Source organism: Gavialis gangeticus, unplaced genomic scaffold (assembly GCF_001723915.1).
Source record: "Gavialis gangeticus isolate Ggan-Ray unplaced genomic scaffold, GavGan_comp1, whole genome shotgun sequence".
Classification (NCBI taxonomy): domain Eukaryota; kingdom Metazoa; phylum Chordata; order Crocodylia; family Gavialidae; genus Gavialis; species Gavialis gangeticus.
In genome coordinates, this window is record NW_017729022.1 from 82,972,190 (window position 1) to 82,997,885 (window position 25,696).

At 44.5% G+C, this 25,696-nt stretch overlaps 1 protein-coding gene across 1 annotated transcript in view; it reads right to left on the reverse strand.

The window, feature by feature from the left end:
* Nucleotides 1-2,728: 2,728 nt before the first annotated feature.
* LOC109296213 (sodium- and chloride-dependent GABA transporter 1-like) overlaps nucleotides 2,729-25,696 on the reverse strand; it is a 43,916-nt gene continuing 20,948 nt past the window's right edge. The window contains exons 5-14 of the mRNA XM_019515503.1: nucleotides 25,431-25,563; nucleotides 23,374-23,508; nucleotides 19,988-20,091; nucleotides 17,726-17,850; nucleotides 16,481-16,593; nucleotides 10,629-10,760; nucleotides 9,821-9,923; nucleotides 8,965-9,065; nucleotides 7,339-7,506; nucleotides 2,729-4,771 (exon numbers count right to left, since the gene is read on the reverse strand). Of these exons, the coding sequence (XP_019371048.1) occupies nucleotides 4,667-4,771; nucleotides 7,339-7,506; nucleotides 8,965-9,065; nucleotides 9,821-9,923; nucleotides 10,629-10,760; nucleotides 16,481-16,593; nucleotides 17,726-17,850; nucleotides 19,988-20,091; nucleotides 23,374-23,508; nucleotides 25,431-25,563 (1,219 nt within the window). The 3' untranslated portion in view covers nucleotides 2,729-4,666. The remainder of the gene's footprint in view (nucleotides 4,772-7,338; nucleotides 7,507-8,964; nucleotides 9,066-9,820; nucleotides 9,924-10,628; nucleotides 10,761-16,480; nucleotides 16,594-17,725; nucleotides 17,851-19,987; nucleotides 20,092-23,373; nucleotides 23,509-25,430; nucleotides 25,564-25,696) is intronic.

Below are 25,696 nucleotides of genomic sequence, written 5' to 3' on the forward strand. Positions count from 1 at the left end.
CCACATGCTCCCTCACCCCACACACCACACCACACCTATCCACCCCCCAAAGACACACCCACACCCTCCCCCACACCCCACATACTCACACACCCACAGCCCCTACAAACCTATTCCCCCACACACAATATACAAGAGTAAGACTTCATTTTAAGCTATTGTGCAATCACCTTTATGTACACTACACAGACACATGTAAACCAGGACAAAAATATTTTTTGAAATTATGTTAATGAATGTTTTAGATATTCGCCTTTTAGAATATAATTTGGTATTTTTCTGGTTCCGTGATAGCAAAACCCCTTGCTGAAAGGAGTACTTCCAGGGGGAAGGGGAGGGACTTCCATTGGCAAAGGTCTGGGTTTAGAGGGTGGGACTTCCAGTCACAAGTTGGCAGCCAGGGGTGGGGCACCTGTCAAGAGGCAAGGCTACACATGCGGCCCTTGACAGCTTGCCAAAACTCAGTAAGCAGCCCTCCACCCAAAATAATTGCCTACCCCTAGGTTATACTGAGTCAGACTAACAGTCCATCTAGTCCAGTATTCTGTCTCCAACACTAGCAGAAATGAATGCTCTAGAGGGAGAGCTTTGAACCAGATATCACTAGAGAGATCTATCCCCTATTTGCTATCCTCCTGGACATCTGCCATTATTGGTTTAGAGATACCAGGGGAAACACCTCCAGCTGTTCTGTTCAATAGTCATTAATAGATCTATAATCCATTAATTTATCCAGTCCCTTTCTGAACCTGGCTGTGCTATCTCTCTCCACCACCTCCTGTAGCAATAAATTCCTATTTTAACTCTGTGTTTCATAAAAAACTACTTTCTCTTGTTACTTTTAAACCTGTCACCTACTAATTTCATCAGGTGCCCCCTAGTTCTAGGGTTCCAAGACTTGGTGAACAACAGTTCCCTGTACATTTGGTCCACGTTTCCTGATTTTATAGACAAATATCATGTCCCCCATCTATCATACAGAATATGCAAGGCTTAGATTCCACATCACACACAATGCATAACAAGAACTTTCCAAAAAAGTATTTTAATAGAGAGTTTAAACACTACTGAGAACACCACAATTCTGCAATAGTCTACTCAAAGTCTACAGTACCTAGGATCATGCCATACAACTTTTATATCTTCTTGTAAACCTTACATACATTTTATACAATCATTGCCATGGAATGGAATGAATAAATGAGAATTGCATGTGGAGGAAGATCCCTCTCCCTGGAGGCTGTGTACGTTTCTCTGGAGGAAGTAAAATTGGTGCAACACAGAACTAGTCTTGCTTTCCAGCCCATTCCCCAGCATCAGAGACTGCTGACAACCAGGCTTTAGGCTTTGCTATACAGAGGCAATAGAGTTCCCCCGCCCCCCCATCACCTCCCTCTTTTTCGCTGTCCTCAGGAAAATCAAGTTTTTTGAGAAGATTTCGCCATTGCTCTCTAAATAGCTGCTTAGAATTAAGAGGTTTCATAGAGGATTATTTCAACTGGATACCAAGGAACTGGGGTCAGCTGACAGGTGCTTGAGAACACTGAGGTCAGAGAAAACTCATTAACTTGTAGGCAAGTATAACAAGGGAAGGAGGAGGTGGCGTCTGCCTCTGTTATGTGCTCAGGGAAAAAGGCAGAATTCCTGCAAACCTCACAAGAGAAGCATCCTCATCTGTGGCCCTGTGGTTGCTGTGGAGGAGGGGAGAGAGAAAGTATGATCACAGGGAGCATTACATTGTGAGAGCAGTGTTTCAGCCAAAAGCAGCTCCTAAAAATTATTGCAGTTGCAACTAGGCTCCACAAATGCCTACTGTGCTTGCAGCAATGCTTGAAAGCAAAACTGAACAAGCAGAAATGTCTGAGCCTGGGAGGAGAGCTGCACAAAAGTGGTATCTGAGAGACAAAGTGGGCTGTGAATAATCAAAGGAGCATTATAACTCAAGAGAGACACCTACATTTATTAGAGGGCAGGGAGCAGCAGTATATAGAGCAAATAGGGCTATGGACTTCAGTGACATTCTGAAGAACCTGTACAGGTACAAATTCCAGGCCATAAAAGTACAAGTGCAACAGTGACTGCAGATTCAAACAGTGCTAGTGAATGCAGAATGCTATAAAATCATAAAAGATGCCCAGGTTTCCAGGACAGCAGTAGTGAATTATTCCAACAGCCTCAATAGAAGCTGGTAGAACGTGGCTTGGAAAAACAATTTTTATACTACAGCGCAGTGTTTCCCAAACCTTCAGGCTCACACCCTGCACTATCACTTCCCCTTCTTCAGCTGCCACTGTTGCTGCTTCCCTTGCTGACAATTACCCCAGGTCAGGGGTCAAAATCATTTTTGGGCACAGTGCCAAAAACACCTGCAACCTCTATTTATAAGATGTTGGCATACCAGGGCAGACAGCAGGGGAGCCACAAGGGGCCCAATTCTCATCGTGGCAGCACAGCCCAAGGCACACATACACCTGCCACCAAACAAAACCCAGGCTGGGGCTCCACAGACCCCAGTACATCTGCTTATAGTCTCTTGGATGCCTGCCACAGACAGCATGGGCTGTGGGCAGGCCGCTGCTGCCCACCACACAGCCTGAGCTGCTCACAGTGTGGAGGCTACAAGCAGCTGCACCAGGGCCCACAGAGCCCTGGCCCAGCTAGTTGCTGGTGGTGGGTGTACACGCACCTTGAGGTGGATGGCAGGGAAGGGGTCTGGGCTGCTCTGCCACAACATCCACCCCGAGGTATGCATGCCAAGCAAAATGCCTTTGCATGCCATGCTCTGGTATGTGTGGCAGGGGTTGCCTAATCCTGCTCCAGGTGCTGATCACCATTGATTTTCTCTTGTCAGCAGCAATTGCTGGCAGGGGAATCAGTGGGGATGAGGGAGGTAGCAGCAGCAGCTAATAGAAAAGCATGAGAAGTATAGGGGGGTGCCACTGATTGGTGTCATGATTGGCATGCATCCCAGTTTGGGAGATGCTGCCACAAGGAACTGATCCTTGGACCAACTCATTCTGAAGCGAGCAAGAGGAGAAGCTAGTTTTCACTTGGGTTGGACATGGAGGTACTTTTGGCACTTAGGTCTCAATCTTGAAAAATGCTTAGCCTTTCCTGAGCCTCCTCATCTTCAATGGGTAGCTGTGTTCCGTGCCTCTGTCAGAAGTGGTCATCAGTACACTTGTAGAATGGGTCTCTAAGCTTGAGTGAAATGCTAATTAGCAGTGAGTGCTAAACGGGAGAGAAGCAGTGGGTGTGTGGGGATGGAGAGTACAGTTGGTAAGAAAATAGGAGGAAAAAAGGTGGGGAAAAATAGGAGGAGTGAAAGGAGAGCTCAGATTCTACAATGATGGGGCCACAAAGATGGTAGGGAGATCAACTAGAACAGATAGATTAAATGGATTCTTTTGACTGGCTGTATAACAAGTTGGGGGGAGAAGATAATATAAGAAAAAAAGAAGAGTAATAAAAGGAAAGCATAAAAGAGAAGTCAGAAACAAAGGAAAAGCAAGGAAACTGAGCAAGTAATTGCATCTTATTGACTATATTTTATTGAGTGACCTACGTGCAGAAAGATACCTGCTGGCCCAGTTCTGGTACACTTGAACTGATGCTGCATACGTTCCACATGCAATCCTGCAAGTCAGTAAAATGTCGCAACACATTTATATTACAAGAGCCAAATAAACAGAAGTGGAGATTTATGTATTTCTTCAGGACACAGGACTGCTCCTCTGGTAGACTGAGAACTGCAAGGGCAGGAATGGATCCCCCTGCAAGAGCAGAATTCAGAAGCTACTCTTCGGGTAGTAGGCCTGTCCCACCGACAGAATGCAAAACCCAGGAACCATTCTGCCATCAAAGTACTACGTGAGCGTGCCCATGTGTATGGGGGGGGAGGGCGGAGGAGTACTCATAGCTTAAGGTAGGAGACAGCTTCCCATGCAGTTTTGGCCCCATGCCATTCCTTCCTTTGCACTCTCAAGCCCTGCAGGACACCACAGAATGCCATGGCAAGGCAGAAAGCAAGTCAAAGTCAAGACTATCTGGCTACAGAAGGACTTTTAGATCTCCTTGCCCTCCCTAGCTAAAACGGATCCAGAGCCCTAGCACTTGATCTCAATTTTGGAGAGGTATGCAATACCCAGCAGTCTTGTGTGCTTTTCCTTGATGCATTCCACATACAGCACTTTGGGAGTATGTGATCATTAAAGCTGCTTCAAATTAAATCAAGTGATGATCACCTAGGACTTGAATGGAGAGCCAAAATGCAGCTGTTTTCCTTGCTGTGGAAGCTTAGCTGTTCATCAGATGGTGGATGGTTGATGGCTGTATAGAAGAGGAGGCTGAAGAACACAACAAACAAGAACCACTACGAAGCTGTTGTTCTCTAGAAAATACCACCTCTAAGTAAGCAGACATAGGCCTGAGAAAATCCTTTCTGACAGCCTGGACTGGAATTACAGCTTATAAAACACAGACACTGCACAAAGTCTTTGTTGAGGTAGACAGAGACTCCTGATGACCTTGGGCTGGGAGGAAGTAACATGAAAGGGCTTCTCTGAAACCAGTAGTGGAGCTGGGAACACACAAAGGGTGCCAGAGGAGACCAAAGGGTAGCAGCATGACCAGCTATGGAGCAGCACAAGGAGGTCCTGTCCTCTGCTTAGACAGCAGCATCAGAGCCCATCCTGTTTGATGAGGTCTTTGGTGTTAGTTCATTGTTCTGAATGTTCATCTCTGAGGTGGGTTGTGTCATCTGCTGAAAACGCTGCCCAGGAACAAACAAAAATTACAGGAAGGCTGCAAGCACTTGGGCGATTGTGAGATGGGAAACAAACTAAACAAAAGGAGGAGATGCTTTCACCACTACCTCTCCATGTGGTACATGACTGAAAGTGGAGGTCAGGCCTTCTTCTGCCCAAACTGCAGATATCCCTACTTACATCAAGAGAGCTACCAAGAAGATGGTAACCTCTGGAGATTACTGGAACAAATGGTTCAGTTAAGAAACTTCCATCATTTGCCAGCATAATCAAATCACTTTGGCATTGTTATTTTATATATTCGTCTCTTTTGAATAGAGGCCAGATTAGGCCAACAGTTACCAGAATCTAAAAAAAAAAGAGCTAGTCAAAACATTTTTTAAAAGAAGACACATGCCAGAATCATTGCCATTTCACAGGGTCCAAAATGGGCCTGCTTTCCTTTTTGCATTGACTTTTCCATTACGTTTTAATTAAAATGTTATCCAAGGACTGTAGTAGCTTACACTCTCCACCTGCATGGATTTTTATGCTAGCATTTATTCCCAATCATATCACCCTGACAGGAACAAACTCCAAATAAAGCTAAATAACATCAGTAAACCTGTGTCAAGAATCTACCTGGGACTGCCCATGCATGGAGATGGAGCCCAGAAGAGAGCAATCCCTCCAGGAGAAGTGTACTCATCATTTGAAGAGTGTGGGTTGAAGCCTAGGACTGAATGAACACAGAGACTGAAGTCCCTTCTTAATCTTAGAAAGGGGAACTGAGATAAATCATGTTCACAGAGTAGAGGGGAATCAGGCCTGAACTGAATGTAGGTTGTTAGGTCAAAGGAGGATCCCATCCAGAATCAGAGGAGGAGCTCTCATGCTCAGACACCACAACTGCAGCGTCGTTTGGTGGGTGAAGTGTCTGAAATGTTTATTGAGCCTCTCCTGCAATTTATGTTCTTTTCTATTTACATTCATGCTCAGTAGGATCAAAATGACTTATAATCTTGCCTGTCTGTCAAAACCACTTTATTCTGCATTGGCATCTAATTTTCCTCCAGCCTCAGCTCTATTACAAAATAATCCAGGATCAGTGTGTGTATAAGAGGCCAGGGCTTCACACACATCCTATCTCCCTGCTGCCACCTGCTGTTCACTGATGAAGTGATGGGTGATGGGAGAGTAGTCCTAGATTGACATTTTGCTGAATTGGAAGAGCAGTCAATGCACACCAGGATACTGAGTTTGATAGAGTGCTCAGCGCGAAAGGATGGCAAATAGAAACGAATCACACTGTTATCTTTTCTAATTCCCATTGACTGACACTGTCAATATGCACTGGATGCTGAGAGAACTCCTTGTACTACAAAAAAAAAATCAGTCTGCCGTAGCCCTTCAAGAAAGGGATTCAAAGGAAATATGGATAAATGCTGGGACAGTATCTGAGATCCCACATAATAAAATAGATTCAGGTACTTACTCAACTGCCCTGACAGAAAACCAAAAGAACTACATGAGGAGTTCAAGCACGAATTAAATGCAAGTTCAATGTTCAGTGTCAGTAAAGATATCTTTTAAATTTAACTCGCACATTTCCCCTATTTTTCTTCTAGGTTCCATTATTTATCAACCATACATAAAATCCCAATCAAGTTGATTAGCAATGGCCCCGCCAACCTGATTCCAGCTCTGAAGAGCCTAAATGAAAAGAGCTTGAAGATTAGAAATGTGTCTGTTCTCTCCTACCCCCATACTTTGGTCCCAAACAAAAACATGACCTCCCTTCACAAACCTACCTTTTGCAAAACTCCAGGTATTTTCAATGTTCTCTAAGGGGAGGATGCAGTGGGGACTGTTGTTTTTCATACAAAGCAGAATATGCAACCTTGAGCTATTAATGGAGAGAAGGGTGATGCCCTGTCTGCATTTTCTGGCCCAAAAGAAAATGGTATTGGTCTATTATGGATTCAGCATTCTCTTGCTCTCTTTCTTTCAGTCTTTTTAAAAATGAACTGCAGAAAGAGATCCAACTCCCAGCCTCTTTTTTATCCACAAGACAGATAGCTATAATGCAGGGTTCCCTATCCAATTGACTTCAGACCCAATTTAGTTCAGGGACTGTGTTCATTCTGTTGTTTTCCCTCTGACATCAGACTGCCAGTTAATGACACTCCTAAACAAAGCTGCACAAGAACTGGAACTGTGCTATGTGGTGGGAACCTCCGTGCTTTCAAGAGCTGGCTTTGTTCTGAATTAGGTAAGGAGCCACCTCTCACATTACTCCAGTCCCTTGAGCCAAGTAGATGCTCACAAGTAAGGCAGGGTTTCTGTGGAAGGTGTTGTGCAGGAAGTAGCAAAAAGCTTTTGGAGCAGGTCTGAATAGTGATGGGAGGCATAGATGGGAGGAATGAGGAAGGAGTATCTGGGAAGCCATGATCTACAGAGCACCCTTGGAGTCAATGTCATGGCACAAAGCCTGCTTTCCTGGGTGCTGGGAAGGTTTATAGTAAGCTGGTGGTGGGAAATTCACTTGGGACAAATAACTGAGGAAAATGGGAAGTGCCAGTGCTGCTCTTACCTGCCTGATGGTCCCCTTTGAGATGAAGAAGTAGTACAGCATATACCCTGGAATCAGCAACATAGAAGACAGAGCCATGAGCCAGCCGATGCCCTGCCCCCATGTGGGATAGACATATTTACCCAGAGTCAAAGGGGTCATTTCAGCAACACTGAAGACAAACACACCCTGGGGAAACAAAGCCAGTGGTCACAGCTTAGGATGCCAAAAACAGGAACATTCACTTACTTTGTGCTTCAGTCTAGAGTTCCCTAAGACTTCACTGTGAGACATAAATCAATAAGCCTGTACAAGTGTCTCCCAACCTTTTGTTGGCCCATGGGTAATAATACTGAGCAGTATTGCACTGACCAATGTTACTTTGCTCTCCTTGTCAACCAGGAATAAAAAAAGATATCTGTAGAAAGTAAAATTTCCTGTTGCTATGAGCATGCTGTGGAATCTCCCAGGCAATATTTCACCAAAAGCTGCAGGCTTGAGATCACTGCCCTACAGCAATCTCGACAACACCATTTCCTGCTCCAATCTCTAAACTGTCCATCAAAACAGACCAGTAGCATAACTAAGGGAGGACCAGCAGGACACTAACCCTGGGCACTAATTTAAGGATAGGCATGAAAATAGCAGCTACTGCTGGTCTGGCCATTGCCACCACCAGCCAGGCTGGTGCTGCTGCCCTCTTCCTAGGACACAAAACTGCCCAGTTACCTCTGCAACAGACAACAATTTTACACCATTTTCCTGCTCAGAAACTGGGAATGAAGCAGTTGTGATGAGCCACAGTCAGGGTACCTAAACTCCTCTGCCCCAGCCAATGAGCTGATACCACTCCCTACTGCTGCTTTTGCAAGCAGTACTCCCATATCATTTCCTAAACATTTTAAACACTTCCTTTTACCTGATTCTCAGGAGCTTGGACCATTCCAAATTGTCATTTGAACACCATTCCCTTAAGTATTTCCTGCAGGAAGAGAGCTCCCCAGAGGCCACTGCATTATAGATGATAGTGCCCCAGGCTGAGATAGCTATAAGGGGTGGAGGAAGGGGGGCTGAACATGGAACGGGAGTAGCTGAGAGTTTCCTCCACAGTAATAAGAAAGTTATAAACTGTTCATCACACCCATTAGGGATATGACAAGAAGTAACGGGTTTAGGTTGGATATCAGGAGAAACTTTCTAACTTGAAGGATAGTTAAGCACTGGGATAAGATTGTCTGGGGTGGGTTGTAGAATTTCCATCACTGGAGGTTTTTCAAAAATTGGTTAGACAAATATCCAGCAGGGTTTTTTTTTCATGTATATAGTTGGTCCTTTGCTAAGGGCAGACAATCAGATTAGATGACTCCCTTCCACCCCCATTTTCTATGATTCTGTGACATCAACAGTTCAGCTTCTGGTACATAAAGCAGAATAGTAAAGCATCTTCTGAGGGGTTCAGAAAGGGTCTCCTGATATTTCTTTACCAGTTCATCATCTGCCTAGAATTACCTTGTATTTACAGCCAGGTCCAGATTCAGAGAGCAGTTACCTACACTAAAGACTGAGCACTTCCCTCACCCACAGAACCTCTGCAGCTAGCAGGACCAACTGGATCAGCTTCTACAAATGTCATCACTTTGTTCTCACCAAACAAATGAAGGGAGTGCAGAAAGCCCAGCAGATCTTCCACCAGCCACAAGGTTTGTAGCCAATCATCTCCTCAATGTTCCTGTAAAATCTGTTCACACCTACAAGGAAAAGTTTGAGTTAAACAAGGCAAAAAAATCTTGGCATCGTTCTCATCATCATCACCCAGGGACCAGGATCAATATTCAGGGATCAACTACTGACCAAGAGCATCAGAGAGACAGCAAGGTGAAATTAAAGTGGAGAGCAAGCATTTTGGGGAACAGGAAGAATTCAGACTCCTCAGTTACAGAGAAGGCCATTTTCACAACTGCTGAGATAACCTCTTATGATCAGTAAAACTATCCACAACCTCTCACACTAACACAATGACTAACACAGGAGTAATTACATCTTGAGTTCTATACTGTAAACCAGACCAGGTCCATACACTGACTCTGTAGGGGTCAGGAAGGAATTCCCCAACATCCCAGCCCTGGAACGAACAAGGGGATGTTGGTCTCCCTTCTGAAGCATGAGGAATTATCCACTGACAGTGTATCAGACCATAAGACTCAACAATCAGATTTGGACTGGCAAGTTGTACGCCCTGAGAAAAATCAGAGGCTAGAGGCCCGAGAACATATCAGTTTGAGAAGGAGTCTCTGAACATGTGCAGAGTGTCAGTCTGGACCAGCAAGTCAAGTCCCTCTTTTTGGCTGTCTTTTCAAAGCCCCTCAGCCCATGCCTGACACTCTTTTCCATTGTACAACAGACTTCAAAGTTGGGCCAGTGTGAAAGGTTTCTGAAAATCCCCCTTTTGGTGCCAGTGTCCATGCAGATGGAGAAGCAAAGGAACAAGGGGGCTTGCCCTTACCATAACACCAGGAAATTGAAATGGTCTCAAAGAAGACAAGGAAGAGAAGACACATGCCACTGGCTGAGTAATAATCAAACAGCTTGAAGACATAGATGCCACCCTGAGAAGACACGGCAAAAGGCGGGAGGACTAGTTATCCAGTATAGCCTGGCTGAGTAACTAATGAATAAAACAGTCAATGCTATTTTCTAGCTATGCTGGTTCTGGATGTCAATTTTCTTGGAGTAGGGAGGCCAACAGAATGACGTCAGCCCATTAGAATCTAATTCCTGTCATCTTGATAGATGTGCTTGGGAATGGGGCCAAAGAGCAGGCATTCAGGCCTGCAGAGTGGGGAGAGAAAGAGAGAGAAGCTGGGCTCTTAAATGACTGGCTCCCCTCTCCCCTCCCAATCTTAGATGAAATCACTTGCTAAATTAATCACTTTTGCCCTTCCTACTCTACTGCAGATGTTTATGCTGACATGCCCCTGCTGGAACTCATTCATTATGAAGTCACACAATGGGAGGCCCAAATAGGGCCCTCCCTTCACTGCCACTGAACTGGAGCCTCTGCTTCATACACAGGGAACCTGGGCCTCAGTGCTACTGCTTTAGGGCTCCAAAAGTCCTTACATGCCTTGGGTCATCTCAACCTTCTGCTATAAGCAAAAGCATCCTGTAAGGATGTGCCATCCTCCGCAGCATAGCAGGTTTCTTCTGTGGACCCAGAGGTCCTCCTCTTAGTACTTGCTATCATGAGGTAGCAACAAAAAGGCACCAAGAATGAAGGTTAGGGGTGGAAGAATAAACACAGCCATAAGTACCTGGGTGATATTGGAGAATCCGATGAGGTAGGAGATGAAACAGATGACAGCAATGAAAATCTTCTTCCTAGCTCTCAGAACATGGGGATACTCATCCATGAGAGCTGTGATAAACCCTTCCACAGTGCAAAACTGCAGAAGGAAACATCCCAAAATACAATTGGCACCTTCTGCATCTTGTAAGAATGCTTCTTCTTCCTCCCTCCTCCCCCACCCGCAGGCCTTCTCCTCCTCCTTCTCTGAACGCAACACCCCTATGACTTGATTTGTTTCACACTGCTCCTGCTGCCCTGGGGGCTGGAAACTGCGGATGAACACCTCTGCAGTCCTCAATTCCTTTAAGAGCTCTTACACATAGGACTGGGGCTTGTGGCATTGTGATCACTTCAGGCTTAAGGTACTTACAAGAGACCTACTTTAGCTTGAGTCAGGCTCTACTTGGTTTTGTACAAAGGCAGCAGGAGGTCTGCAGTGCCCTGTTCAAACTCTTTGTCTGGGCAGCTCAGCTCTGAAAGGAACAGTCCCCGTATGACAGCATTGAAGAGTTAATGTGCTGAAACCTGGTGCTTGTGTGTCAAAACTTGTTCCTTCTACTTGGCTGCAGGAATCAGCACAGGTTGAAGTGTTCTGCAGGACTGACAGTCAGAAAAGCATGGACTGGAGTGATGTGAAAGAATGATGCGTGTCAGGGAAAAGGAGCGGAGCTGGTGTGGAAAGTGAGGGGGAAGGAGGCTCAGAGGAAGAAATGGGTATGCCAAGCTATGGCAGAGATGGATAGGGGAGACGAGGAGGGCAGGAGAAACCACCAGCACTCAAAGGCTTGGCTATTAGGTGTCTTGGACAAAAGGGTAAATGGAAAGGGTGACAGAGCAAAGGGGAGGTGAAGGAAAGGGCCTTGGAAGCCACTTCAGATTAGGAAACAGGTATTAGAAAGACCCTTTGGTACAGAAAAGCAGGGGAAATGGGCATAGGAAATCACTGGAGTAGGAACATGTGAGAGAAGGGAATGGGGAGAGGAGCAGGGTGATGGGGACAGCAAGGCTGAAGTGGTAGAAACAAATTAGTCACACCTCTCCACATCCTAACCAGGCTGTGTGATACATGGAATACATGGGAAGAAATAGTCCAGTTATATGAGGCTGCTTGGTTCAGTTCATACAAAATGGTAATTAATTTCATGCCATTCACTGAAAGGGACATAATGTTTAATTTCTCTAGCACACAGGAATGATCTAGTTGGCTGGAGTACTGGGCTGGAAACCAGGATGCCCTGCATTCTGATCTGGACACACACTTGCTGCGTAACCTAGACAAGCCATCGTGGTCAACATTTTCAAGCATGGATATTTCAAGTCAGACACCCACATAAAGTACTTTGGCACCGCCTGGTAAATAAAATGGGTTTCATAGGCAGTGTTGAGCACCAGCAGCTCCCACTTAACCTTTGAATAGCAGGTGGGTACAGAATCTTATATTACTTATGCTCCTTTCTCCCCTTTCCCCCTCCAGTTGCTGTGATACACTTTACTACATATGTTCACCTTTCTCACCATTATTTCTGCCTCTTTTTTGTTAGCTATGTCTTGTCCCCTCACCCTTACTCTGATGATCCTCCCTTCTCCTAAATTTCTTATTTCCATTAGATTTTTCTCTCCAATACCCCTCCCCCCACCTCTCCTTGCCCGTTTCTTACCCCTGAATTAGTTGTGAGGCCAGAGGTTCAGCCCCTGTGGTTCAGTCACTGACCACTTGGTACCCCATCTTGATCAGCAGGAACAAAAAGATTTTTCCCAGCAGCTCCAAGGCTCTGTTACTGACACTTCACTACCACATGATACAAGGAATACCCATTGACATCAGTGGAAATTACTTGCATCACACAACAAAGGAGCAGGACCCAAAGGAAGTTTAACTGTTAAAAAGAGCCATGCAGTAGAGAGACTTATGACTGGGTCTTAGTGCTCTGCAGGTCTCTGAGCTCATCTGCAAGAAATCCTCATGAATAACTGGTAAGTGGCAGCATTCATCACATGGGATAGACACAAGGTTGCAGTCACAAAGCTCCAGTAGCTCCCCTGTGGAGCAGAAGCCTGACCGGAAAACTGGTAAGCTAAAAGAAATCACTAATATGTTATGCAAGAGGGACTAGATACAGAGAGAACTAAACCCAAGATAGATCAAAGAGGGTGGAGGAGGCAGGGTTTAGGAGGGCATGGTAGGGGTGTACATCCATACAGGCCTCTTCTGCAGTTCAAGAGCTACAGATATGAATAGGAATTTGAAGTGCCTCTCCTGCCAAAAGAGGCAGGACTTAAGCAAAATAAATATGCAAAGGATGCTTTCCCCAGAGCTACAGGATAGAGGTACACCCTGTCATTTTCCCTGCTGCCCCTCAGGCTCCCATACTGAACCACACACTCACACTAGCATCTCCAAAGCCAGGCTTCCCCTGAGCCCGGGTGACAGCAGACTGAATCCCTGCTTCTACAAAGTACACAGATCTGAGGTTAGGACCTGATTCAGCACAGTGCTTATGCAAATGTTTATCTTTAAACACATGTTTAAGCACCAGGGATGCGCCAAGGAACATACTGAAAGTTAGGCACCTGCTTGGGGCTGTTCCTGAAACAGGGCTCTACTGTGCAAACTCTCCCCAGCCTCCACGGGGTTCAATTCTATTGTTAGCCCATGTACATCAACACCATATAAACCTCCACTTTAATTTCCCTCCCATGCTTGGCTGTCCCTTAGGTTTCCCTATCTTTTCTCTAGGGAACCACTCCTACCTGCTGGAATGGGTCAGAAGACTTCTGTTAATAGTGGGAGTTAACTAATGAACCCTCCCCCTCTGTGGCACCTTAACCAATATCCTGATGCAGGAGCAGTCATGGACCGGACTACAAACCATATTGCTATATGCTGTACACCAATGATACTTAATGAGAACATGCTGGATCCTAATTTCCAAATTGGAAGCCACTTTTCATTAGCGTGTCCAAACACAACATGTGCAAATCAGGCTAGCCAGGCATCTGCTACTGATGGAGGAGTTGTTACAGCATGTGCAAATGAGGCATATTTTTTACATGCAGAAGCTGGCACTACAAGGTCCACACGGTATGAGTCAATTGTAGATCCAGTTTAACCAAGCCTCCACTATGCAAACAAAAATCCTCTTAAAATGCATTTATCCATGTTTCTCCAAATGCTTGTTTTGCTTTTGATGCCTCATTCTACCCCTCCTCCAGGCACTGCTGTCCCCCAAAGAACAATCTTCTCTCTAAGGCTGATTGTCATATGGGGCTTGGAGACTTTCAAATGACATTTGAGAAGCAAACTGTAATAAATGAATTCCACGCAGTGCTTATAAGGCTTATTGTCATGTATCCAGCTATTTGCCGGAGCTGAGTGAGTAATCCATGGAGAATAATTCTTTCAATGAATTTAGCTGATTTGGGAACATTTAGTCATTATTTGAAATTATTTGCCAGATAATGTCTGCAATAACTCTGGTGCTCCTGAGCTGTCCGGTGGGAGCATTCAGTAATTGAAACTGTAGCTTTGCAGATTAGATTCGATCGGACACAAAGTGGGACACTTGTGAAAGATGCCTATGCCTGATTATGAATTACATTTGATGTGATTGATGGTTTTTGTGACCCAGTAGATCACCCATGCTATAGGGCAGGAATTTGTCATATAATGCAGAGACTATCTGGCAAGGATATGAGAAGCCATGACAAAGCAGTCAAATACCATCATCACTGAATTAATCTCTCCTCCTCAGAAACCAAGCCTTTGCTATGAAAGATTCATAGATTCATAGTTGTTAAGGGCTGGAAGGGACCTCACAGATCATTGGGTCCATCCCCCCCGCTCTCGGCAGGAAGACAACTGGGGCCAAGTGACACCAGCGAGATGACTGTCCAGTCTCCTTTTGAAAATCTCCAGGGTAGGGACTGCACCTCTTGACTCTTGGCTGAATGGCCTGTCTTCACAGAAACTTGCCTTGGTAAGAGAAAGGGCTAGAATCCTCCCAGGTTAAGTTCAAAGGTGGAAAGGCTTTGTTTTCTCCACAAGATCCAAAAGCTGGTAGCCTTCATAAAAGGTACTTTTTAAACAAACAAAGTCATTTTATTTCCCAAAATAAAAGACAAGGCTAGACCCAAACCTCAGCTGCAAACTCAAGCCAAACCAGGGATTTGAGGGGCCTCAGGGAGCTTGTTGCTTTCCACAGAAGTACTCCCATTTGCTTTTTAAGGATAAAAGGTTTGTATTTAAGAAATTCCTTTGCAACGCCATAAAGGGATAAAAGAAACCAGAACTCCCACTTCCAAGTGGTCTCTGTGGGGCATGTGTCCAAACAAGTGGGGACTCAGGAAAGTTGTGCCACTGGATCCAGAATCTAGGCAGCCAGACTACAGGTCCTGTCGCCCAAGGAATGGGTAAGATGTAGTACCACAGCGATCCAGAGCTAGAAGCAGTGACCAGTAGCTTGTGGGACTCAGCAGCTGAATCCGATCACAAAATGCCATCCCCTAGGACCATGGGGCTGTATCAGAAGTGACACAAGATTCTCTATAATTTCTGCCTGTTCTTTTCCTCTGCCCTGTCCATAAAGGAAAATAGGGGCAAACAAAGGAAGCTCATGTGGGCACAGATAAGCATCAAACAGGCATGAAATGAAGCATTTCATTTTGATCTTCCCCACCATAAAATAGGAACAAAGTAACAAATACTGATATTTTCTCACAGAAAATGTAATTTTGTGGAAATCACATTTTCTGCCAAAAATATTTTGATGGGAAGTTTCTAGTTGGGTGTATTCAGCCCCCATTCACCTTCCACAACAGCAGTGCCCCAATGAAGAAGTTGATTCCAGCAATAATGAGACAGGCTTCACCCCTAATAGCAGCACAAAAGGGTCATGAGCATTTATCAGATCTGAAAACAGATTTGAAGGGAAACCAAAGGCATCTATACACATACTTGGGGGAGGAGGGTGGGGATGCTTTAATTAGAGCAGCTCCAAGAGCTGCTCTAATTACAGAGCCCAGAGCATTTCATGTATCACAGTCCCCACACTTCAAAATGGTGGTAGGGATGCTTTATCTAAAGCTCATTCAACAAGCTTAAAAGCCCGGGGACACTGATACACAAGGCACAGAGGGTGCCCAGAGCTCAGTAACTACCACACTCTGGTAGACTCGATTAATCAAATCAGGTCCAGCGCCCTGTAATTAAAGCGTGTCGGAGCAGCCTCCACACTTGTGTATAGGCACCCTAAATTTCTGAGAAGCCTCTGACCAGAAAATGGGATCCTCCATTTTCTGACTCACTCATTTTGTTGGTATACAAAAGATTGGTCATTACTGTGATTATTATTGTTGATTTGTATCAGGCTCAGGCAGTGATCAGGCACTATTTTTGCTTGGCATGCCTAATGTATAGCATGGAGTTGGTCCTTGTCTCAGAGTCCATATAGCTAGAACTCATCAGGAAACAGCATATCACTATATAAATATCTAATTATATGGATGAGATTCACATCAATAGGTGATCCAGCCTCAGAAGGCTCACTCTAGAAATGGGCCTCACTTAAGCACAGTGGGAGGTTACCCAACATAGTCATATGGCTCATGAGGGGTAAAAAAAAAAATGGCTCCCAGTGGATTTTCCCCATGTGGATATGTTTTGCTTTTGAGCGTGAGAAATCAGCCAACATGGCTCTGTCTATGAACAGTGGAGGACTGATAATCTCCTAACTGATCATAGATGGTGGAAGATGGGGCTGCTCTTACCAAATCATCTCTTTGTTTCTTACCGCACTTTTCCCCTGGGTGTTTTCTCACCTGGCTGTCCAGACCTAACATCATTAGCATAGAGAAGAAGAGAATTGACCAGAGAGGAGACATAGGCAACTGTGTAACAACCTGCGGGTAGGCAAGAAAAGCCAGTCCTGGACCTAGAGTAATGAAACACAATGAACAGTCTATGTCTGTAAAGCATTTTGACAGCAAGATAAGTCAGAGCAAGTATTATGATTAAACAGAGAGACTACAGCAGCAAAGAACTGCCAGTAGTTAATATGAACTCCATAAAAAAAATCTCTGCTCCTCCTTGCCTGGGACATACCCAAGGTATACGAAGCATCTCAAAGAGGAAGGGTGAAGGACTGTCAACATGCATTAGCTCTTTCCCTCCCCCTGAAGAAGAATGCTATGGCTTTACCTTACACAACAGAACTAGAGAGCTGGAACTGGAGAAACTATTTCTGATTTTTTTGTTATTAAAAATGTTCATTTTGTTGAAATCAAAACTTTCTGTGAGAATATGACATCAATTCAAATTCATTTTGGGAAAGCAACCAGTCAAGCCATTGAAAGATCAAAACTGGAATTTGGACTTTAAAAGGTTGGAATTTCCCACAAAAAAAAAAAAAGAAGTTTTGAGGTTTGATCATCTCTGCAAAATCTCATCAGAACTTAGGTGCTACAAAGGAATAGTACTGTAGCAAACCAAGCACTGTAAGTCTTCCTTTAAGTATATCAATAAGGAAACTAGGATGACATAAAAAAAGCACAGAAGACTCTTAGTTTAGTTGGAAGTCACAGTGCAATAAACACTTGAGTCCATCAGGAATAAACTTCCTGAGCTATTCTGGAACAAGCACTTTTCCATCTGCATTAGCCATACCAAAAGCCTCACTACCAGTCTCCTGAGCATCCAGTACCCAAAGCTCTCAGCAAAGTGAGTTACACACTTGAACATAAGTCAGGAAAGCTCTGTCAAAGTTATATGCCAACTGGCACATACATTATTACAAATAATTATATTTGGGACATTTGAAAAATGTTTTTCTTTTTCTGGGTAACTTCAACTAAGTTCATGGGCCAGATCTTCAGTAGTTCAAATGTACACCAGGGTAACTTCATAAATCTTCCTGAATTATGAAAAAGAAGGGCACAAACAGGAGAAGTAGTTTGTCCAAGCTCAAAGAGCAGGTCAATGGCAGAGATGGAAATGAGAGTGAGTTTTCCTGATTTGCAAGCCAGGGCCTTATCTACTGGGTAACAATACAGGCAACATCTACTTACCTGAAGATGCCAGCTCAGCAATTGACTTCTTGGTGATGTGAGACATGAAACCAACAATAGAGAAAATAACAAATCCTGCAAATATGCTGGTGGTGGAATTTATACAGCAGACAATGATGGAGTCTCTGAAAAAGAGAAATAGATGTGAGAAAACCATCTTCATTTCTGTTCCCATCAGTTGATTAGAACAGAATAACAGTTGGGTTCTCAGATGAAGCTGGAAATGAGGCATAAGGATGAACATGAGAAGTGTCATATTAGCTCAGACCAATGGTCCATCTTGCCCAATATCCTGTCTCTGACAGTGGCAAGTGGTCAGTGCTTTAAAGGGGGAGTACACATGCAGAGCATGTCTCACGGATGGATCTAGGATTTTGAAGAGTTGTGCAGATGGTATGGTGCATCATCACATATACCATGACACATTTTTTCTCTAGTTAAAGAGAAACTACAAGCTTTATAAATATGCCAGGGGGGCAGCACTACATCATTCAATTTAAGATCAAAGCAAAAGCAAATACAATTTTATTAGCATGTTCACTAATTTGCTAGATTATCTATTAAGTGTTAATAAATACGAAAAACTAGGCAAAAATGGTCAAAATAGTCAAAAGACATTGTGTCATTAGTCCTGTAGTCATTATAGTAAAATGTACATTTCTTATTCAAATTCACAAAATGTAGTCTTCTTGAGTGTCTTGACAGAATTTCCAGCACTTTACTGTCAGTCATTTCTACACCTAAGTTAATATTACTACATCTGAGTTAAAGTTTTTATCTAGGACTAAAAACAGCCTGCAGGACTATGAAATACAAGAGAAAATATAATAGAAGAGCCATTACCAAGAATGGCTAACAGACAGCAATATTGCAGAAGAAAAGACAGTTTGAATAGTGGAACATCAGGACCATTAAAATGGAGAGAGGGTGGTTAACACCTGTGGAATGAAGAGACCTTAGTGTGAATCAGATTAATGATAATGAGCCATGAAGTCCATTGCCCCTGCACCTTCTAGGCAGTCAGTTTTAACATGTAGAGCAGGAATCAAAAGGAGGTACAATTGCATCACTGCACCCCCAAGGATCCACCCCTGGCATGTCTAGTGTAATTCAACCCATGTCTCACACTCCCTGGCTTTGACCATCATTGCTTTAGGGATGTCAAAGGCAGTAGGGTATCTAAAGCAGGGCAACTGGGGCACTGGCCCTGGGCATCAACTTAAAGGGCAGAAAAAATAACAGCTGCCACCACAGCTGTGTGATTGCATTGGCAGCTGGAAGTTATCAATACTCGGGTGCTGCATCACCACTGCCTTGGGTGCCCAGCTGCCACAACCACCTGTGGCAATGCATTTCACAAATGAACTATGTACTGAGTAAGAAAGCACTTCTTCCTCTTGTTTGTTTTAAACCTCTCTCCTGTGAATCTCAGTGGGCATCTCCCTGCTCTTGTATTCTGGGACTTTGTGAATAACAGTTCCCTGTTCACTTTATCTACGCCACCATGGTTTCATAGAAGTCTGCCGTATCCCACCTCATCCTTCTCATTTCCCACCTGAAGAGTCCTAGACTTTTAAAGCTTCCCCTGGTATAGCAGCTGATCAATACCCCGATCATCTTTGTTGCCCTTCTCTGTCTTTTTTCTAATTCCACTACATGCTTTCCAAGATGTGCAGACCAGAACTGCATGCAGAATTCAAGATGTGGGTGCAGAGGCGGTGCAAATCAGCTGGGAGCCTGCGGTAGCTGCAATGAATGGAGGTAGTGGTGACTTCCAGCTGCTGCCATGATGCTGGCAGGATTGTGCAACTGCAGCAGCAGCTGCTATTTTTCCACACCCTGACCTTCAAGTCTGTGCCTGGGGCTGCAGTCTTGGTTGCCCCAGTTTAGCTACAATGTTGTGTGAGTGCGCCATAGATTTATACAGTAGACAAGTGAGAGAGGTCAAAGTGGTGAAGGACAGAGGTGCAGTACATGACTTGTAAGTGTGCCATTGCCAGAAGATGAACAGATATTAAGATCAAAGGTGAGGTCTTAGTTGCATGTTGATAGACTGCAGAGTGCAGGGTCAGATACTAATGGGCCAGACTGTGAACACTTTACTCTTACTGGTAGTGGATGCTCATGGGAGTAGATTCAGAGGCTTCACTGGAATTGCTCCTATGACTCAAGTAGTCACCAGGGTAAGGCAGAAGTTCAAAATATGTTTCTACATGTTCTCCTACTTGCAGAGGCATTTGAAGAATGATGTGTTTAACACACCTGTAGACATTGTTGTGAAAGGTGTTATAGCTTCCCAGGGCAATCAGAGACCCTAGGCCCAGTCCATAGGAGAAAAAGATCTGCGTGGCTGCATCCATCCAGACCTGCAAAGGAGAGGCAGGCTTAGTTTATACTATTGCCTGTTTAACCCCATCTCCCAATCAAAGTTCCTGCATCTGCTTAGAAAAAAAGGTCATCATGTCTATGACACTTTTCTGTGGAAATGCTGAAGGTCATTTGGTCAAAAACCTTTTTACAAGGAATTAAAGAACAAACTACACCGATGTACTCCAGAGATGAGTATCCAGTATAAAGGGCTGTGGTGCTTTGCCAAACTGATTTCTGCTCTGATGGAGCTGGGACAGAAGAGCCAGCTGCAGAAAGACTCCCACATGGCTACTTAGCTCCCACAGCACCAAAAGTAAATAGAAGTTTGTGCTGAAAATGGGGCCACATCAAAACCTAGTTTGTTCAGATTATAGCAGTCCCACATCCTGGGGATGTCTGTAGTCTCCAGCCCAAGCCTTCCTCGTGTCTGACACAGGTCATGAGAAGGCTTCAAAGGGTTTCACATGGAGGTTCATTTCTCATAAGCACCCCAGAAGGGGCTGTTTTACCCAAACCTATCAAACCTCCTGGGCCAGCCAAATGGAAGTCTTACTAGAATGGTCTTTTGTATTTTATTTCCTTTACGACCTGTTTCTTGTGAACCAGAAACACCAGAAAAATCAGAGGTATCCCTGAGGTATTGTGCCTTGGGAAAACCATGCTGGACAGTTGGAGGGGCAGGGAGAGGGCAGAGGAGGGAGGTCCTGCTGAGCACCGGAGGGAAGGGGATGCTGAGAGTGGGTGTGGGAGGGGAGGTGCTGCTGAGTGCCAGAGGGGTGATGGGGACCAAGAGCCAGGTGGGGAGCAAGTACAGGTGTCTTACCTGATCTGGGGACTCAAAAAAGTCCCCAGCTGCTGCTGCTGGGGTATGGTCTGCCCACCTCGGTTGTTACTCCTACAACAGCTGTGAAGTGACCATCCACCCACCTGCTGCTATCCAGGCGTGGACTCCCTGGGAGAGGCACCATTTTGGCACCCCCCACTAAGTTTGCATCCAGGGTTTCTGCCCTGCTCAGCCATCCCAAGTTATACTGTACTACTGAAAGGAAAGTTTTTCTCTCCATAGGTCAGAAAAACGTCTGTTTCCACGTCTGTTTCCAGTGGTAGCAAAAGGTCAGAAAACCAGACACATGGAGAGGAAAAGCAATGGGGATGATTGTTAAGGACTGTATTTTTTTTAAGATTCAAGCTTCAGTAGCATATGCATGAATGGGCATAGGTGCATGCAACGCAGAACACTTAAGTGAACCTCAGGGAGACATGTTGCCTCCTGGCAACACAGCATCGCCTGCATCTCCCCTCTACCTGGCAAGAATACAAGTTGCTCCTTCGCAGAGGTGGACAAAGTGAGCACTCTCCTTCACAGCCAGCCCAACAACATTGGTTAACAAAGAGGGTGAAACAGTGGAACATGGCATTTGCCTCTCACAGTTCGCTCTGGGGCTCCTACCAGTCCAAGGGTAACAGCGGGAACCAACCTCTGGGTTTAAAAGAGACTGATAAAACAGGAAGCCCTTGTACACCCTCCTCAGCTGGCAAAAACACCAAGGGCACAGACTGAAGAGCAGCTGCCTGTTGTAACTCATAGCACTTCGCAGGAAGTGCTACAAGTTGAAAAAGTCCCCTGGACCCAAAAAAAGTTTGCTGTTGGGTCTGGGAGTTGGGGTTTCCAGCTGCTTGCTGTGATCCTGCAACCTGGTTTCCATAGCAATGTATGCCACTCCACCCTGCCACCCCAGACGCTGTTTTCACAATGGGAGGGGAGAAGGCAACAGAGGTAGCTTGTTCTTGAGAGTCCACAGTCGGCACTGGAGAGCCCCATCCTCCAGCTCGCTGAAAGGACCTCCAAACCAAATTTCCTCTACTCCCTTTCCCCCATCCCTTTCTGAGAATAGTGACAGGCTTGGAGCTCCGCAGACACAAGTTACAGAACATGTGCTGTTTTGAAGTGTGTTCATCTGAACCCTCATGCAATAGTTCAGATTTTCACAGGATTGGGCCCTTATAAAGCAATCTGCAGCCATGCGCTTCTGTTTGGTCAGAGCTGTAGACCACCTTCTGGGGTTAGATCAAGCAAAAATTGTCACTTCTGTCTGCACCCCCAGAGCCTGGTGCAACATGATTTTCAAAGAGCGTCCAAGAATATTTGAAAGGACTTTGCCTTAGGTTTAGGTCCTTGAAATAGGCAAAGACTAGAGTGGGGTAGGGCAGGAGGTGAGATATACTGCACCATTTCCTTTACCTCTTAAGGTAAACCAATGCAGGGAGGGTTTACAGAACATCAGTACTTGCAGCAAGGTTACCAAAACTCACGTTTTATCGCAAGACTCCCTGTATTTGGTGCTTTACTTAGAGTCCCACTCCTCAAGTCACCTGCTTATATGAGTTTCTTTTTATAAAAAAGCTGCCTTGCAGCTGACATGGTTGCAAAAAAAAGCTTTAAAATATACAGGTAGTTCCAGGGTATTTAATTGTTCACAGCCAAAAAGGTTTTTTTAAAAAAAAAAAGCAGAACAAATTGGGTTTTGTTTTTTAATTGCCTGATGCTTAAAATTATCTTTTATTTTCTTGGGACCCTCCCCCTCATGGTTTTGGAATAGTTGGGGGTGGCTGTAATGTTATAGCGGAGCGTCTCCTACAAAAAAGGGATCACAGGAACTCTCAGTAAAGCAAGACTGTCACCACTTGAATGTGACTGGCAATCTCACAGACCTCTAAGTTACTTTATAACATAGAGACAGTGTTGGTTGAGAAATTTTGCCTCTACAAGCATCCCTGCTTCTCCTGGGACTCTGCTGTGCTTCCACATATTAAGGCAATGTTACATGGCTATCACTTGTCATTTAAACCCTTCCACCAAAAATAACAGTGACACCTATTGCTGAACTGGTACCAGTCCCAAATTACACAGACCAACAGCACTCGGCTCCATTGCCTCCTCCTCCAGAGACTGTTAGCTAGCCAAAATGGTCACCCTTAGAATAACTAGTGTGATGGGGCATTCCTGCCACTTCCTCATTAATAAAGCAGAGCCTTAGCTGGTATAACTGAGCTGATATCACTCTGTGAATAACATTGCAGGACTTCAGTAGAGCTAGAAAGATTTATACCACCTGTCCCTAGTTTTGTTACAAACTGGAAAAGGTGTAGCATCTGGGATTCTAAGGCTAACATGGGAAGCTTTTCTGGTGCCCTTTCCTTGAAATGTTCTGACAGTGTCAGGGAACAATATTATAGCGGTGATAGTGCTGTCAGAGCTTTAAGAATTGGGGTACAACCTCAGACTTAGAGAGCTTGCTGAAGTCCGGTGTCAGGTAAAAGAGGATTCCCTCCTTGGCTCCTGGCAGAGTGACGCCACGGAAGAAAAGAATAAACAACATGAGGTAAGGATAGGTGGCTGAAAAGTATACAACCTAAAGAGAGATGGAGAGAAAGATGTCAGCAGTTAGCGACACACTAACTGCCAGCAGGTGCAGCTACTGTGAAGTTGACTAATTAGCTCTGTAGAAAAGTGTCATTGTCTACACGTGTGTTGGTATGAGGGTACAGTAAATTAATTAATTCTGTCATAGGATACAGTACTCTCCTATGGCAGAGTAATTGTGTGTGCTGAAACACATGTGAAGACGGTGACAGGGGCTGGCTGGACACGAAGGGCATTTTTACATATGCAAGCACCGCTGCGCCGGGCGCTTTGAAAAGCACCCGGTGCTGTGATGCTTGTAGTTGTATAAGTGGCAAAATGCACGTCAGCGCTGAGAAAATAGCAGCGACATGCTTTTGAACTAACACACTTAGAAGGTGCTTTAGTTCAAAAGAGCACCGCCACCATTTTCTGCGTGCTGACATGCATTTCGCCACTTGTGCAACTGCATGAAACACAGCATAGGGGCAGATCTCCAGCACATCACAGGACCAAAAAGTATGTGTATAAATGCCCAAGGGTGTTTTATAAAGTGCAGGGGCTGTCTGCCACATGGCTCCATACTTTAGCACTCTTGTGTCCCAGCCAGCCCCTCCACCACCTGGCACTGCCACCTGGAGCCCGGGGCTGATGCCCCTGAACCTGCTGGTGGCCCCGGGCTGCTCCACCCCCACTCAGACTGCTGCAGTCCCGGGCACACGTGTAGGCCAACTCTGGTGTTAACCATGCCAGAGTTTATTGCTCTGCATTAACTGAACATGTAGATGCACCCAATGTTATAGCAGTTACTACAGTCTCCTATGTATTGTGAGTTTATTTACATTCATTTGTATCCATATAGGAAAAGAAGGCTGGTAGCCCAGAAAAGAAATAATCTCCATAGACATTACACAGAAGGCTCATGCCTCATGTAAGAAGTAGCTGACTTCCCCCTGCCCCCCATCCCTGTGTTATGTTACTACTTAGGTAATATTTCTGAATATTTAGGGTTTTTTCTATTAATGGCATGGAAGGACTGACTGATCACAAAAATATTGAGATAAACTAATTCCTGGTGAAACTGCAGTGAAAGCAATTCAATTCCATGTGTGATGAATTTGATCCACAGAAATAGGAAATGTAACCAACTGAAGTAATCTTGCCCTTATTTTCTATCACTTTACCTAGACTTATTTTATTAAAATGCTTCAACAGTCCTAATTTCCTCGATTCCAGCACTGTGACACTAGTTTACAATCTAAGGTAGTTTACCATAAGGAAGTTTTTTCCTGTTATTTAACCTAGATTACTCTTTTCTTGTCATTGCATTACTCCAAGTTGTACCCTAAAATATATTTATCAGGACCACTATTTTCATAAACTGAGTAATTTCATGGATTTGTCCTTTCATTCTACTAGTCTGAAATGTTAAACAATAGCAATAGCTGGCAAATATAATATGTTTCTGTTCTGAGGGTCATCCACCAAGACCTAAAGTGGTAGATGACGATTTTCAGAAGAGACTAGTGATTTCAGATGCTCAATTTGCAACATCTTAAAAGGGCAATTTTCAGAGAGGAGGTATTCGGGAGTGGGCCATAGGCCTTTTTAATATGTCTCAAGTTGGGCATCAAACGTAATTTTTGAAAATCTTTGTCTGAGTCCGTCAAAGATCTGACAGTTCAATATTCAGCCCTGTGACTCTATCGTTGTAGAGTGCTCTCTATGTTTAGAATGAAAATTACTGCAAACATGGTGGCAATTTTTATAACTATGAAAGGTAAATGTCAAGAATTTAATGGCACTTGCTGCAATTCTGCCTTGAAACACAGTTACCCTAATTACAGGCACTCAAATAAAATTGAGTCTGGAGGACATTTCAAAGGACAGCAATAAAAAGCAACACTGTAATGCAAGATTATTGTAAAGTACCTTCCCTGTCCACTCTACACCTTTCCAGATGGAAAAATAGACAAGAACCCATGCTAGAGCAAGTGTTCCAGCAAGGGGCCAGCGAATGCTACCTGGCTCCCCCAGGCCTCCAGAAATCTGGTGCATGTTCCTTCTGCAAAACAAAAGATGTTACATTTTTTAAAGTACAATCCACAAGGAACAAAGGGTTTGAAATTGCAGGGGTGGGCAGGGGGCACAAAGGGGGTAAAGGAGCAAGCCCAGACATGGGCAGGGAGTGCAAAGGC